Here is a 17,094-nt window from a genome sequence, read left to right on the forward strand (position 1 = left end):
TCTATAAAGACCCAGAATGGTGCTACACTCTATAAAGACCCAGAATGGTGCTACACTCTATAAAGACCCAGAATGGTGCTACACTCTATACAGACCCAGAATGGTGCTACACTCTATAAAGACCCAGAATGGTGCTACACTCTATAAAGACCCGGAATGGTGCTGCACTCAATAAATTCACAATAAATACAGAGAATAAAGTCACTCTAGATCAGGTCTGCTAGTCGCTCTAGATAAGGTCTGCTAGTCTCTCTAGATAAGGTCTGCTAGTCACACTAGATAAGGTCTGCTAGTCGCTCTAGATCAGGTCTGCTAGTCGCTCTAGATCAGGTCTGCTAGTCACTCTAGATCAGGTCTGCTAGTCGCTCTAGATCAGGTCTGCTAGTCGCTCTAGATCAGGTCTGCTGGTCGCTCTAGATAAGGTCTGCTGGTCGCTCTAGATAAGGTCTGCTAGTCTCTCTAGATAAGGTCTGCTAGTCGCTCTAGATCAGGTCTGCTAGTCGCTCTAGATAAGGTCTGCTGGTCGCTCTAGATAAGGTCTGCTAGTCGCTCTAGATCAGGTCTGCTGGTCGCTCTAGATCAGGTCTGCTGGTCACTAGTTAAGGTCTGCTAGTCGCTCTAGATCAGGTCTGCTAGTCGCTCTAGATCAGGTCTGCTAGTCACTCTAGATCAGGTCTGCTAGTCGCTCTAGTTAAGGTCTGCTAGTCACTCTAGTTAAGGTCTGCTAGTCACTCTAGTTAAGGTCTGTTAGTCGCTCTAGATAAGGTCTGCTAGTCACGGTCTGCTAGTCGCTCTAGATCAGGTCTGCTAGTCGCTCTAGATCAGGTCTGCTAGTCACTAGTTAAGGTCTGCTAGTCGCTCTAGATAAGGTCTGCTAGTCACTAGTTAAGGTCTGCTAGTCGCTCTAGATCAGGTCTGCTAGTCGCTCTAGATAAGGTCTGCTTGTCACTCTAGATAAGGTCTGCTAGTCGCTCTAGATAAGGTCTGCTGGTCGCTCTAGATCAGGTCTGCTAGTCGCTCTAGATCAGGTCTGCTAGTCGCTCTAGATCAGGTCTGCTAGTCGCTCTAGATCAGATCTGCTGGTCGCTCTAGATCAGTTCTGCTAGTCGCTCTAGATCAGGTCTGCTAGTCGCTCTAGATCAGGTCTGCTAGTCACTAGTTAAGGTCTGCTAGTCGCTCTAGATCAGGTCTGCTAGTCGCTCTAGATAAGGTCTGCTAGTCGCTCTAGATCAGGTCTGCTAGTCACTCTAGATAAGGTCTGCTAGTCGCTCTAGATCAGGTCTGCTAGTCACTCTAGATCAGGTCTGCTAGTCGCTCTAGATCAGGTCTGCTAGTCGCTCTAGATCAGGTCTGCTAGTCGCTCTAGATAAGGTCTGCTGGTCGCTCTAGATAAGGTCTGCTAGTCTCTCTAGATAAGGTCTGCTAGTCGCTCTAGATCAGGTCTGCTAGTCGCTCTAGATAAGGTCTGCTGGTCGCTCTAGATCAGGTCTGCTGGTCACTAGTTAAGGTCTGCTAGTCGCTCTAGATCAGGTCTGCTAGTCGCTCTAGATCAGGTCTGCTAGTCACTCTAGATCAGGTCTGCTAGTCACTCTAGTTAAGGTCTGCTAGTCACTCTAGATACGGTCTACTAGTCACTCTAGTTAAGGTCTGCTAGTCACTCTAGATCAGGTCTGCTAGTCACTCTAGATCAGGTCTGCTAGTCGCTCTAGATAAGATCTGCTAGTCGCTCTAGATCAGGTCTGCTGGTCGCTCTAGATAAGGTCTGCTAGTCACTAGTTAAGGTCTGCTGGTCGCTCTAGATCAGGTCTGCTAGTCGCTCTAGATAAGGTCTGCTAGTCACGGTCTGCTAGTCGCTCTAGATCAGGTCTGCTAGTCGCTCTAGATCAGGTCTGCTAGTCACTAGTTAAGGTCTGCTAGTCGCTCTAGATAAGGTCTGCTAGTCACTAGTTAAGGTCTGCTAGTCGCTCTAGATCAGGTCTGCTAGTCGCTCTAGATCAGGTCTGCTGGTCGCTCTAGATCAGGTCTGCTAGTCGCTCTAGATCAGGTCTGCTAGTCACTCTAGATCAGGTCTGCTAGTCGCTCTAGATAAGATCTGCTAGTCGCTCTAGATCAGGTCTGCTGGTCGCTCTAGATAAGGTCTGCTAGTCACTAGTTAAGGTCTGCTGGTCGCTCTAGATCAGGTCTGCTGGTCGCTCTAGATAAGGTCTGCAAGTCACTAGTTAAGGTCTGCTGGTCGCTCTAGATACGGTCTGCTAGTCGCTCTAGATAAGGTCTGCTAGTCACGGTCTGCTAGTCGCTCTAGATCAGGTCTGCTAGTCGCTCTAGATCAGGTCTGCTAGTCACTAGTTAAGGTCTGCTAGTCGCTCTAGATAAGGTCTGCTAGTCACTAGTTAAGGTCTGCTAGTCGCTCTAGATCAGGTCTGCTAGTCGCTCTAGATCAGGTCTCCTAGTCGCTCTAGATCAGGTCTGCTAGTCACTCTAGATAAGGTCTGCTAGTCGCTCTAGATAAGGTCTGCTAGTCGCTCTAGATCAGGTCTGCTGGTCGCTCTAGATAAGGTCTGCTAGTCGCTCTAGATAAAGTCTGCTGGTCGCTCTAGATCAGGTCTGCTGGTCGCTCTAGTTAAGGTCTGCTAGTCGCTCTAGATCAGGTGTGCTGGTCACTAGTTAAGGTCTGCTAGTCGCTCTAGATCAGGTCTGCTAGTCACTCTAGATCAGGTCTGCTGATCGCTCTAGATAAGGTCTGCTAGTCACTCTAGTTAAGGTCTGCTAGTCACTCTAGATACGGTCTGTTAGTCGCTCTAGATAAGGTCTGCTAGTCACGGTCTGCTAGTCGCTCTAGATCAGGTCTGCTAGTCGCTCTAGATCAGGTCTGCTAGTCACTAGTTAAGGTCTGCTAGTCGCTCTAGATAAGGTCTGCTAGTCACTAGTTAAGGTCTGCTAGTCGCTCTAGATCAGGTCTGCTAGTCGCTCTAGATAAGGTCTGCTTGTCACTCTAGATAAGGTCTGCTAGTCGCTCTAGATAAGGTCTGCTGGTCGCTCTAGATCAGGTCTGCTAGTCGCTCTAGATCAGGTCTGCTAGTCGCTCTAGATCAGGTCTGCTAGTCGCTCTAGATCAGATCTGCTGGTGGCTCTAGATCAGTTCTGCTAGTCGCTCTAGATCAGGTCTGCTAGTCGCTCTAGATCAGGTCTGCTAGTCACTAGTTAAGGTCTGCTAGTCGCTCTAGATCAGGTCTGCTAGTCGCTCTAGATAAGGTCTGCTAGTCGCTCTAGATCAGGTCTGCTAGTCACTCTAGATAAGGTCTGCTAGTCGCTCTAGATCAGGTCTGCTAGTCACTCTAGATCAGGTCTGCTAGTCGCTCTAGATCAGGTCTGCTAGTCGCTCTAGATCAGGTCTGCTAGTCGCTCTAGATAAGGTCTGCTGGTCGCTCTAGATAAGGTCTGCTAGTCTCTCTAGGTAAGGTCTGCTAGTCGCTCTAGATCAGGTCTGCTAGTCGCTCTAGATAAGGTCTGCTGGTCGCTCTAGATAAGGTCTGCTAGTCGCTCTAGATCAGGTCTGCTGGTCGCTCTAGATCAGGTCTGCTGGTCACTAGTTAAGGTCTGCTAGTCGCTCTAGATCAGGTCTGCTAGTCGCTCTAGATCAGGTCTGCTAGTCACTCTAGATCAGGTCTGCTAGTCACTCTAGTTAAGGTCTGCTAGTCACTCTAGATACGGTCTGCTAGTCACTCTAGTTAAAGTCTGCTAGTCACTCTAGATCAGGTCTGCTAGTCACTCTAGATCAGGTCTGCTAGTCGCTCTAGATAAGATCTGCTAGTCGCTCTAGATCAGGTCTGCTGGTCGCTCTAGATAAGGTCTGCTAGTCACTAGTTAAGGTCTGCTGGTCGCTCTAGATACGGTCTGCTAGTCGCTCTAGATAAGGTCTGCTAGTCACGGTCTGCTAGTCGCTCTAGATCAGGTCTGCTAGTCGCTCTAGATCAGGTCTGCTAGTCACTAGTTAAGGTCTGCAAGTCGCTCTAGATAAGGTCTGCTAGTCACTAGTTAAGGTCTGCTAGTCGCTCTAGATCAGGTCTGCTGGTCGCTCTAGATCAGGTCTGCTGGTCGCTCTAGATCAGGTCTGCTAGTCACTCTAGATCAGGTCTGCTGGTCGCTCTAGACCAGGTCTCCTAGTCGCTCTAGATCAGGTCTGCTAGTCACTCTAGATAAGGTCTGCTAGTCACTCTAGATCAGGTCTGCTGGTCGCTCTAGATAAGGTCTGCTAGTCGCTCTAGATAAGGTCTGCTGGTCGCTCTAGATCAGGTCTGCTGGTCGCTCTAGTTAAGGTCTGCTAGTCGCTCTAGATCAGGTCTGCTGGTCACTAGTTAAGGTCTGCTAGTCGCTCTAGATCAGGTCTGCTAGTCACTCTAGATCAGGTCTGCTGGTCGCTCTAGATAAGGTCTGCTAGTCACTCTAGTTAAGGTCTGCTAGTCACTCTAGATACGGTCTGCTAGTCGCTCTAGATAAGGTCTGCTAGTCACGGTCTGCTAGTCGCTCTAGATCAGGTCTGCTAGTCGCTCTAGATCAGGTCTGCTAGTCACTAGTTAAGGTCTGCTAGTCGCTCTAGATAAGGTCTGCTAGTCACTAGTTAAGGTCTGCTAGTCGCTCTAGATCAGGTCTGCTAGTCGCTCTAGATCAGGTCTACTGGTCGCTCTAGATCAGGTCTGCTAGTCGCTCTAGATCAGGTCTGCTAGTCACTCTAGATCAGGTCTGCTGGTCGCTCTAGACCAGGTCTCCTAGTCGCTCTAGATCAGGTCTGCTAGTCACTCTAGATAAGGTCTGCTAGTCGCTCTAGATCAGGTCTGCTGGTCGCTCTAGATAAGGTCTGCTAGTCGCTCTAGATAAGGTCTGCTGGTCGCTCTAGATCAGGTCTGCTGGTCGCTCTAGTTAAGGTCTGCTAGTCGCTCTAGATCAGGTCTGCTGGTCACTAGTTAAGGTCTGCTAGTCGCTCTAGATCAGGTCTGCTAGTCACTCTAGATCAGGTCTGCTGGTCGCTCTAGATAAGGTCTGCTAGTCACTCTAGTTAAGGTCTGCTAGTCACTCTAGATACGGTCTGCTAGTCACTCTAGATCAGGTCTGCTAGTCACTCTAGATCAGGTCTGCTAGTCACTCTAGATCAGGTCTGCTTGTCGCTCTAGATAAGATCTGCTAGTCGCTCTAGATCAGGTCTGCTAGTCACTCTAGATCAGGTCTGCTAGTCACTAGTTAAGGTCTGCTAGTCGCTCTAGATAAGGTCTGCTAGTCACTAGTTAAGGTCTGCTAGTCGCTCTAGATCAGGTCTGCTAGTCTCTCTAGATCAGGTCTGCTGGTTGCTCTAGATCAGGTCTGCTAGTCGCTCTAGATCAGGTCTGCTAGTCACTCTAGATCAGGTCTGCTGGTCGCTCTAGATCAGGTCTGCTAGTCGCTCTAGATCAGGTCTGCTAGTCGCTCTAGATCAGGTCTGCTAGTCGCTCTAGATCAGGTCTGCTAGTCGCTCTAGATCAGGTCTGCTAGTCGCTCTAGATCAGGTCTGCTAGTCGCTCTATATCAGGTCTGCTAGTCACTCTAGATCAGGTCTGCTAGTCACTCTAGATCAGGTCTGCTAGTCGCTCTAGATCAGGTCTGCTAGTCGCTCTAGATCAGGTCTGCTGGTCACTAGTTAAGGTCTGCTAGTCGCTCTAGATCAGGTCTGCTAGTCGCTCTAGATAAGGTCTGCTAGTCACTCTAGATCAGGTCTGCTAGTCGCTCTAGATCAGGTCTGCTGGTTGCTCTAGATCAGGTCTGCTAGTCGCTCTAGATCAGGTCTGCTAGTCACTCTAGATCAGGTCTGCTGGTCGCTCTAGATCAGGTCTGCTAGTCGCTCTAGATCAGGTCTGCTAGTCGCTCTAGATCAGGTCTGCTAGTCGCTCTAGATCAGGTCTGCTGTTTGCTCTAGATCAGGTCTGCTAGTCGCTCTAGATCAGGTCTGCTAGTCGCTCTATATCAGGTCTGCTAGTCACTCTAGATCAGGTCTGCTAGTCGCTCTAGATCAGGTCTGCTGGTCGCTCTAGATCAGGTCTGCTAGTCGCTCTAGATCAGGTCTGCTAGTCGCTCTAGATCAGGTCTGCTGGTTGCTCTAGATCAGGTCTGCTAGTCGCTCTAGATCAGGTCTGCTAGTCGCTCTAGATCAGGTCTGCTAGTCACTCTAGATCAGGTCTGCTAGTCGCTCTAGATCAGGTCTGCTAGTCGCTCTAGATCAGGTCTGCTGGTTGCTCTAGATCAGGTCTGCTAGTCACTCTAGATCAGGTCTGCTAGTCGCTCTAGATCAGGTCTGCTAGTCACTCTAGATCAGGTCTGCTAGTCGCTCTAGATCAGGTCTGCTAGTCGCTCTAGATCAGGTCTGCTAGTCGCTCTAGATCAGGTCTGCTGGTTGCTCTAGATCAGGTCTGCTAGTCACTCTAGATCAGGTCTGCTAGTCGCTCTAGATCAGGTCTGCTAGTCACTCTAGATCAGGTCTGCTAGTCGCTCTAGATCAGGTCTGCTAGTCGTTGTTTGTCATTCATGGTACAGTATGTTGACAATGTGTTGTTGTGTTTCTTGTTGTTTCCAGGCTAGGCTTCCCCATGATGCTAATGACCTGTACCTTAGGGATGTGCTACCTGCTGGCCACAATCATCGGACTGGGCTGGACCCTCTAACCTGCTCCCCACTGCACTACCAAAGAGAGACTGTTTGAGTGAATGTGTGAGATACAGAGAGTTTCAAAATGTTGGATGCAGCTCAAAAGTTCCTTCACAGATTCAAAGTTTCAGCTCATTTGGAAAGCGGTGGACGTCATCTCGAGTACCCATATCATAACTGTCACATGACAGTTATGATATGCAGTAGTTAGCCTACAACAGTGATGTGTTGCAACATGAGGAAAACAAGCTAAAGTGAATGGATCATCATTTACACTTAGAGCAAACGGAGCCAGGGCTTTTCTACACTACATGGCCTCAGTCTATAGATCTCTCCATGGAGCTCTTCAGTCTACAGCCCTCTCTATCTCTCCATGGAGCTCTTCAGTCTACAGCCCTCTCTATCTCTCTCCATGGAGCTCTTCATTCTACAGCCCTCTATCTCTCCATGGATCTCTTCAGTCTACAGCCCTCTCTATCTCTCCATAGTGCTCTTCATTCTACAGTCCTCTCTATCTCTCCATGGAGCTCTTCAGTCTACAGCCCTCTCTATCTCTCCATGGAGCTCTTCATTCTACAGCCCTCTATCTCTCCATGGATCTCTTCAGTCTACAGCCCTCTCTATCTCTCCATAGTGCTCTTCAGTCTACAGCCCTCTCTATCTCTCCATAGTGCTCTTCAGTCTATAGCCCTCTATCTCTCCATGGTGCTCTTCAGTCTACAGCCCTCTCTATCTCTCTCCATGGTGCTCTTCAGTCTACAGCCCTCTCTATCTCTCCATGGCGCTCTTCATTCTACAGTCCTCTCTATCTCTCCATGGTGCTCTTCAGTCTACAGCCCTCTCTATCTCTCCATGGTGCTCTTCATTCTACAGCCCTCTCTATCTCTCTCCATGGTGCTCTTCAGTCTACAGCCCTCTCTATCTCTCCATGGCGCTCTTCATTCTACAGCCCTCTCTATCTCTCTACGGTGGTCTTCAGTCTACAGCCCTCTCTATCTCTCTCCATGGTGCTCTTCAGTCTACAGCCCTCTCTATCTCTCTCCATGGTGCTCTTCAGTCTACAGCCCTCTCTATCTCTCCATGGCGCTCTTCATTGTACAGCCCTCTCCATGGTGCTCTTTAGATCCACAGGGCTCTCCATGGTGCTCTTTAGATCCGCAGGGCTCTCCGTGGTGCTCTTTAGATCCACAGGGCTCTCCATGGTGCTCTTTAGATCCGCAGGGCTCTCCGTGGTGCTCTTTAGATCCGCAGGGCTCTCTGTGGTGCTCTTTAGATCCACAGGGCTCTCTGTGGTGCTCTTTAGATCCGCAGGGCTCTCCGTGGTGCTCTTTAGATCCACAGGGCTCTCCATGGTGCTCTTTAGATCCACAGGGCTCTCCATGGTGCTCTCCAGATCTGCAGGGCTCTCCATGGTGCTCTTTAGATCCGCAGGGCTCTCCATGGTGCTCTTTAGATCCACAGGGCTCTCCATGGTGCTCTCCAGATCCGCAGGGCTCTCCATGGTGCTCTCCAGATCCGCAGGGCTCTCCATGGTGCTCTTTAGATCCACAGGGCTCTCCATGGTGCTCTTTAGATCCACAGGGCTCTCCATGGTGCTCTTTAGATCCACAGGGCTCTCCATGGTGCTCTTTAGATCCACAGGGCTCTCCGTGGTGCTCTCCAGATCCGCAGGGCTCTCTGTGGTGCTCTCCAGATCCACAGGGCTCTCTGTGGTGCTCTCCAGATCCACAGGGCTCTCTGTGGTGCTCTCCAGATCCACAGGGCTCTCTGTGGTGCTCTCCAGATCCGCAGGGCTCTCTGTGGTGCTCTCCAGATCCACAGGGCTCTCCATGGTGCTCTTTAGATCCACAGGGCTCTCTGTGGTGCTCTCCAGATCCGCAGGGCTCTCCATGGTGCTTCTGCTTATATGGGTATATTATTAAAATATTACGATTTTTCATGTAATTTTTTTGGTGCTCAAAACTCTGAATCAGCTGAGCTACATTATATGGAATCATCATCATGGCCCTGTTAACCAACAAAAGGGATGTTTCTGTGGCCTATTACAAGGTTGTATGTAGGCCTGACTTTGGGCTGGATTCAATTAGATTGACATCCGCATAGCTGCGTTAGAGCTGTCAAATCCACAAGCTGCTTGTTGCGATACGATACCTACCTTATCGTGGACAGTGGTGGAAAAAGTACCCAACTCTCATACTTGAGTTAAAGTAAAGATACCTCAATAGAAAATGACTCAAAAAATGACTCAGTAAAAGTCACCCAGTAAAATACTACTGGAGTAAAAATCTAAAAGTATTTGGTTAAAAGATATTTAAGTATTAAAAGTAAATGTATAAATTATTTCAAATTCCTTATATTAAGCAAACCAGATGGCACCATTTTCTTGTTTTTTATTTTTTTTCTAATGTACAATATTTTCTTAAGGAATGTAGTGAAGTAAAAGTAGTCACAAATGTAAATAGTAAAGTACAGCTACCCGAAAAAACTTCTTAAGTAGTACTTTAAAGGTTTTTTTACTTAGAGTACTTTACACCACTGATCGTGGACACTGCCATTGGATACAACGAAACCACACCCCACAATAATCCGACAAAATCCCGTACAGCCGTGTTAGAACATCAAACACTCGAATTAGACGGGCGTGAATCCTCCCATCCAAACATGAAAACAAACAAAAGCCTAACATCAATGGTTTGACATTGAGAGTCATTATTTCAATCGATAGGGCCGTTCTGAACTTCTAGCGCATTATGGGTAATGAGGAAGGGAGGGGTTTTTGACACATGAGCAGCCGCTCACCAATATGTCAGCTCACACCACAGTCACGCCTCCAAAACCGCCACAACATCTGCTATGCGAATGTCGGCCACCGCTGGTTAACGCTGCTTACCGCTGGTTACCGCTGGTTACCTCTGGTTACCGCTGGTTACCGCTGGTTACCGCTGGTTACCGCTGGTTACCTCTGGTTACCTCTGGTTACCTCTGGTTACCTCTGGTTACCGCTGGTTACCACTGGTTACCGCTGGTTACCGCTGGTTACCTCTGGTTACCGCTGGTTACCGCTGGTTACCGCTGGTTACCGCTGGTTACCGCTGGTTACCTCTGGTTACCTCTGGTTACCACTGGTTACCTCTGGTTACCACTGGTTACCTCTGGTTAACGCTGCTTACCGCTGCTTACCGCTGGTTACCTCTGGTTACCGCTGGTTACCTCTGGTTACCGCTGGTTACCGCTGGTTACCGCTGGTTACCGCTGGTTACCGCTGGTTAACGCTGCTTACCGCTGCTTACCGCTGGTTACCTCTGGTTACCGCTGGTTACCGCTGGTTACCGCTGGTTACCGCTGGTTACCTCTGGTTACCGCTGGTTACCTCTGGTTACCACTGGTTACCTCTGGTTACCACTGGTTACCACTGGTTACCTCTGGTTACCTCTGGTTACCACTGGTTACCACTGGTTACCTCTGGTTACCTCTGGTTACCTCTGGTTAACGCTGGTTACCACTGGTTACCTCTGGTTAACGCTGGTTACCACTGTTTACCGCTGGTTACCGCTGGTTACCGCTCGATCTGATGGAATCCAGGTCTTAGTTTCTTAAACAATCAAATATAAAATCAGAAATGAAGGAAATACTCCTATGAAGACTAGGATGAATACGATGGGTAGTATGTTGTAATCTTGTATGTTATATCCTTTTAATGCATATTCCTATTTAATCCCAATGATTTAACCTAGTTAGTCATATTTAACATAGACAATGTTTAATGACATTATTGCCGATGTACTTAATAGGCCACACCATTCCACAGTGTCCAGCTCAAAACCCATAATGTCAATGTGTTGCTCTGTCATGGTCTGGATATAGATTGAACCATAATGTGTGTACTGCAGCAACCCTCCAGCCCGGAGCAGCCTTCTTACTGAGAAACACCGATGGACATTAAGAACAATAAAACCTGAAACAAGTGATGGAATTTTACTGGTCTGATTGTTTTCAAGGTAGAATGCTCACACTCTTACTCAGGGAGGGGCGAGGACTGACTCAGGGAGGGGGCGAGGACTGACTCAGGGAGGGGCGAGGACTGACTCAGCGAGGGGGCGAGGACTGACTCAGGGAGGGGCGAGGACTGACTCAGGGAGGGGCGAGAGCGAAGACTGACTCAGGGAGGGGGCGAGGACTGACTCAGGGAGGGGGCGAGGACTGACTCAGGGAGGGGTGAGGACTGACTCAGGGAGGGGCGAGGTACAGGTACACATATGATTAGAATACAGCCACAGGTACACATATGGTTAGAATACAGGTACACATGGTTAGAATACAGGTACACATGTTTAGATTACAGGTAACATGGTTAGAATACAGCCACAGGTACACATATGGTTAGAATACAGGTACACATGGTTAGAATACAGGTACACATGTTTAGATTACAGGTAACATGGTTAGAATACAGCCACAGGTACACATATGATTAGAATACAGGTACACATGTTTAGATTACAGGTAACATGGTTAGAATACAGCCACAGGTACACATATGGTTAGAATACAGGTACACATGTTTAGATTACAGGTAACATGGTTAGAATACAGCCACAGGTACACATATGGTTAGAATACAGGTACACATGGTTAGAATACAGGTAACATGGTTAGAATACAGCCACAGGTACACACATGGTTAGAATACAGGTACACATGGTTAGAATACAGCCACAGGTACACATATGATTGGAATACAAACATCTAGCCTCTCTACCTCTCTACACCTGCTCCAATGAGACAGCTAGCCTCTCTACCTCTCTACACCTGCTCCAATGAGACAGCTAGCCTCTCTACCTCTCTACACCTGCTCCAATGAGACAGCTAGCCTCTCTACCTCTCTACACCTGCTCCAATGAGACAGCTAGCCTCTCTACACCTGCTCCAATGAGACAGCTAGCCTCTCTACACCTGCTCCAATGAGACAGCTAGCCTCTCTACCTCTCTACACCTGCTCCAATGAGACAGCTAGCCTCTCTACCTCTCTACACCTGCTCCAATGAGACAGCTAGCCTCTCTACCTCTCTACACCTGCTCCAATGAGACAGCTAGCCTCTCTACACCTGCTCCAATGAGACAGCTAGCCTCTCTACCTCTCTACACCTGCTCCAATGAGACAGCTAGCCTCTCTACACCTGCTCCAATGAGACAGCTAGCCTCTCTACCTCTCTAGACCTGCTCCAATGAGACAGCTAGCCTCTCTACCTCTCTAGACCTGCTCCAATGAGACAGCTAGCCTCTCTACCTCTCTACACCTGCTCCAATGAGACAGCTAGCCTCTCTACCTCTCTACACCTGCTCCAATGAGACAGCTAGCCTCTCTACCTCTCTACACCTGCTCCAATGAGACAGCTAGCCTCTCTACCTCTCTACACCTGCTCCAATGAGACAGCTAGCCTCTCTACCTCTCTACACCTGCTCCAATGAGACAGCTAGCCTCTCTACCTCTACACCTGCTCCAATGAGACAGCTAGCCTCTCTACCTCTCTACACCTGCTCCAATGAGACAGCTAGCCTCTCTACCTCTCTACACCTGCTCCAATGAGACAGCTAGCCTCTCTACCTCTCTACACCTGCTCCAATGAGACAGCTAGCCTCTCTACACCTGCTCCAATGAGACAGCTAGCCTCTCTACCTCTCTACACCTGCTCCAATGAGACAGCTAGCCTCTCTACCTCTCTACACCTGCTCCAATGAGACAGCTAGCCTTTCTACACCTGCTCCAATGAAACAGCTAGCCTCTCTACCTCTCTACACCTGCTCCAATGAGACAGCTAGCCTCTCTACACCTGTTCCAATGAGACAGGTAGCCTCTCTACCTCTCTACACCTGCTCCAATGAGACAGCTAGCCTCTCTACACCTGCTCCAATGAGACAGCTAGCCTCTACCTCTCTACACCTGCTCCAATGAGACAGCTAGCCTCTCTACCTCTCTACACCTGCTCCAATGAGACAGCTAGCCTCTCTACCTCTCTACACCTGCTCCAATGAGACAGCTAGCCTCTCTACCTCTCTACACCTGCTCCAATGAGACAGCTAGCCTCTCTACCTCTCTACACCTGCTCCAATGAGACAGCTAGCCTCTCTACCTCTCTACACCTGCTCCAGTGCCCAGCAGCACCATCTTTTCTTAACTGTAACACCTTGGTTCAAAAGGTACTGCAGAGTCCGTTTCTCACTTCCTGAACACATGACTGGAGAGACACATAACTGCATCCCAAATGGCACCCTACTCCCTATATAGTGCACTACTTTTGACCAGGGTCCTGGCTCTGCATATGACTACATAGGGACTAGGGTACCATTTAGGATTTAGCCATGGGTTGTGTAGGCTGCAGACAGACAGGTGTTAGGTAGGGGAGATCCTTTTTCTGGTCCTCTCTGAATCTTCATGGGGTAAAAATCTACATATTTAAACATACAGGCATGTACTGGCATGGACACATGAATCGACAACATGTAAAAGAATCAGATTTCATGTACATTTAAGAGCATCAGATTACATATAAAAACATCAGATTACATGTAAAAGCATCAGATTACATGTAAAAGCATCAGATTACATGTAAAAGCGTCCGATTACATGTTAGAGCATCAGATTACATTGAACCTCTACGGGATCGGTGTCCCCTCAGCGGGACGGTTGAGCTAACGTATCTACTGTGATTAGCATGAGGCTGTAAGTAACAAAAATAAATCCCAGGACATAGACATATCTGATATGGGCAGATATGTTAATCTAGTTCTTGTTAACCCAACTGCACTGTCCAATTTACAGTAGACATTACAGTGAAATAATACCATGCTATTGTTTGAGGAGAGTGCACATTTATGAATTTGAAAAGGTATTATAAAACCAATTAGGCACATTTGGGCAGACTTGATAGAGCATTTTGAACAGATATGCAATGGTTCCTTGGATCAGTCTAAAACTTTGCACATACACTGCTGCCATCTAGTGGCCAAAATCTAAATTGCACCTGGGCTGGAATAATACATTATGGCCTTTCTCTTGCGTTTAAAAAAATGATGGTACAAAAAAAAAGAAAAACAAATAATTTTGGGGGGGTTGTATTATCTATTACCAGATCTAATGTGGTACATCCTCCTTCATTCCTTTCACATTTCCACAAATTTAAAGTGTTTCCTTTCAAATGGTACCAAGGTTCATGTCCTGAGATACAGGCAGTTAGATTTGGGTTTGTCATTTTAGGCAACAATTGAAAAAAAAAGGGGGCTAACCCTAAATTTTAAGAGCACCAGATTACATGATAGAACATCAGAATACATGTAAAAGCATCATATTACATGTAAAAGCATCAGATTACATGTTAGCATCAGATTACATGTTAGCGTCAGATTACATGTTAGCGTCAGATTACATGTTAGCATCAGATTACATGTTAGCGTCAGATTACATGTTAGCGTCAGATTACATGTTAGCGTCAGATTACATGTTAGCGTCAGATTACATGTTAGCGTCAGATTACATGTTAGCGTCAGATTACATGTTAGCGTCAGATTACATGTTAGAACATAAGATTACATGTTAGCATCAGATTACATGTTAGAACATAAGATTACATGTTAGCATCAGATTACATGTTAGAACATAAGATTACATGTTAGCATCAGATTACATGTTAGAACATAAGATTACATGTTAGCATCAGATTACATGTTAGAACATAAGATTACATGTTAGAACATAAGATTACATGTTAGCATCAGATTAGGCCCAATGCAGTAATAACCAACAAGTAATCTAACAATTCCACAACTACTACCTTATACACAGACCAGGCCGGGTGACTGCAAAGCAATTTGTGACAACTACTGTTGTAAAAAAGGCTTTATAAAAAAACATTTTATTGATTGTTGATTGTATTTCTTGAACACAACTCTAAACATTTACTCTGTCGTTTGTTCTCTGTGCTTGTCTCCTTGGCTTGGCTCCGTATTTAATATGCACCAGTGTCTCTGTGTGTGTTAATGCATGCTGTATCAATTCTCTCCGCTCTGACTCTCTGGAACTGTCCATTAGGAGCTCATTGTATCTGGAGTGCCTGATAACATGCAGACGCTCTGAAAGACAGCTGTAGAATCTGGCCGTGTCCCAATTAATTGGTACCCTCTTCCGCACTACTTTTGATTATTTGGCTCTGGTCTAAAGTAAGTGCATGATGGAGGTAATAGGGTGCCATTTGTAACTCAGCCAGACAGTGATCTACCAGGAGAGAAGGGAACATTGAGAGCAGATACTCATTCATTCTTCTATGGAAATAATCACATCCAGATAACGAACCAAACTGAACATGCGCTTTTAAACAGCTCTCAAATGACATGAAGCATTAATGATAATGTTCATTATTTAAAACCAAACATGTATTGAAGTATTTTACAGTACATGTGACTCTAGGTAAGGTCATGTGCTTTCTATGTAGGAATACGTGTTCATATAAATATATGGGTTATATGAATATATGGGTTATATGAATATATGGGTTATATGAATATATGGGTTATATGAATATATGGGTTATATGAATATATGGGTTATATGAATATATGGGTTATATGAATATATGGGTTATATGAATATATGGGTTATATATGGGTTCATATGAATATATGGGTTATATATGGGTTCATATGAATATATGGGTTATATATGGGTTCTTATGAATATATGGGTTCTTATGAATATATGGGTTCATATGAATATTTTATATTAGGTGCCTTACATGTTTTCTTGTTTTTGGAGACAGGCAAAAAGGGGGGAAGGGGGGGGATACCTAGTCAGTTGTACAACTGACTGCAGAAATGTGTCTTCTGCTTTTAACCCAACCCCTCTGAATCAGAGAGGTGTGGGGGGGGGGGCTGCCTTAATCGATGTGCACGTCATCGGAGCCCGGGGAACAGTGGGTTAACTGCCTTGCTCAGGGCCCGGGGAAAAGTAGGTTAACTGCCTTGTCCAGGGCCCGGGGAACAGTGGGTTAACTACCCTGCTCAGAGCTCGGGGAACAATGGGTTAACTGCCTTGCTCAGACCAGAGCCCATGTCAGCTTGGGGATTTGATCCAGCAACCTTTCGTTTACTGGCCCAACCATGTCCCATAGTGCTCTGGTCTAAAGTCATGTCCCATAGTGCTCTGGTCTAGTCATGTCTCACAGGGCTCTGGTATAAAGTCATGTTCCATAGTGCTCTGGTCTAAAGCCATGTCCCATAGTGCTCTGGTCTAAAGTCATGTCCCACAATGCTCTGGTCTAAAGTCATGTTCCATAGTCCTCTGGTCTAAAGTCATGTCCCATAGTGCTCTGGTCTAAAGTCATGTCTCACAGGGCTCTGGTCTAAAGCAATGTCTCACAGGGCTCTGGTCTAAAGCAATGTCCCACAGGGCTCTGGTCTAAAGTCATATAGTGCTCTGGTCTAAAGTCATGTCTCACAAGGCTCTGGTCTAAAGTAGTGCACTATAGGCCCTGGTCTAAAGTAGTACACTATAGGCCCTGGTCTAAAGTAGTACACTATAGGCCCTGGTCTAAAGTAGTGCACTATAGGCCCTGGTCTAAAGTAGTACACTATAGGCCCTGGTCTAAAGTAGTACACTATAGGCCCTGGTCTAAAGTAGTTCACTATAGGCCCTGGTCTAAAGTAGTACACTATAGGCCCTGGTCTGAAGTAGTTCACTATAGGTCCTGGTCTAAAGTAGTACACCATAGGCCCTGGTCTAAAGTAGTACACTATAGGCCCTGGTCTAAAGTAGTACACTATAGGCCCTGGACTAAAGTAGTATACTATAGGCCCTGGTCTAAAGTAGTACACTATAGGCCCTGGTCTAAAGTAGTACACTATAGGCCCTGGTCTAAAGTAGTACGCTATAGGCCCTGGTCTAAAGTAGTACGCTATTGGGCCTGGTCTAAAGTAGTACGCTATTGGGCCCTGGTCTAAAGTAGTACGCTATAGGCCCTGGTCTAAAGTAGTACACTATAGGCCCTGGTCTAAAGTAGTACACTATAGGCCCTGGTCTAAAGTAGTACACTATAGGCCCTGGTCTAAAGTAGTACACTATAGGCCCTAGTCTAAAGTAGTACACTATAGGCCCTGGTCTAAAGTAGTACACTATATGGGCCCATAGGGGTAGTGCACTACTTTTGACCAGGGCCCATAGGGGTAGTGCACTACTTTAGACCAGGGCCCATAGGGGTAGTGCACTACTTTAGACCAGGGCCCATAGGGGTAGTGCACTACTTTAGACCAGGGCCCATAGGGGTAGTGTACTACTTTAGACCAGGGCCCATAGGGGTAGTGTACTACATTAGACCAGGGCCCATAGGGGTAGTGTACTACTTTAGACCAGGGACCATAGGGGTAGTGTACTACTTT

General features: G+C 47.0%; 1 protein-coding gene across 1 annotated transcript in view; it reads left to right on the plus strand.

The window, feature by feature from the left end:
* LOC129869447 (P protein-like) overlaps positions 1-10,642 on the plus strand; it is a 77,227-nt gene extending 66,585 nt beyond the window's left edge. Inside the window, exon 9 of the mRNA XM_055943876.1 lies at positions 6,599-10,642. Within this exon, the coding sequence (XP_055799851.1) occupies positions 6,599-6,686 (88 nt within the window). The 3' untranslated portion in view covers positions 6,687-10,642. The remainder of the gene's footprint in view (positions 1-6,598) is intronic.
* Positions 10,643-17,094: the final 6,452 nt, after the last annotated feature.

Source organism: Salvelinus fontinalis, chromosome 14 (assembly GCF_029448725.1).
Source record: "Salvelinus fontinalis isolate EN_2023a chromosome 14, ASM2944872v1, whole genome shotgun sequence".
Taxonomy (NCBI): domain Eukaryota; kingdom Metazoa; phylum Chordata; class Actinopteri; order Salmoniformes; family Salmonidae; genus Salvelinus; species Salvelinus fontinalis.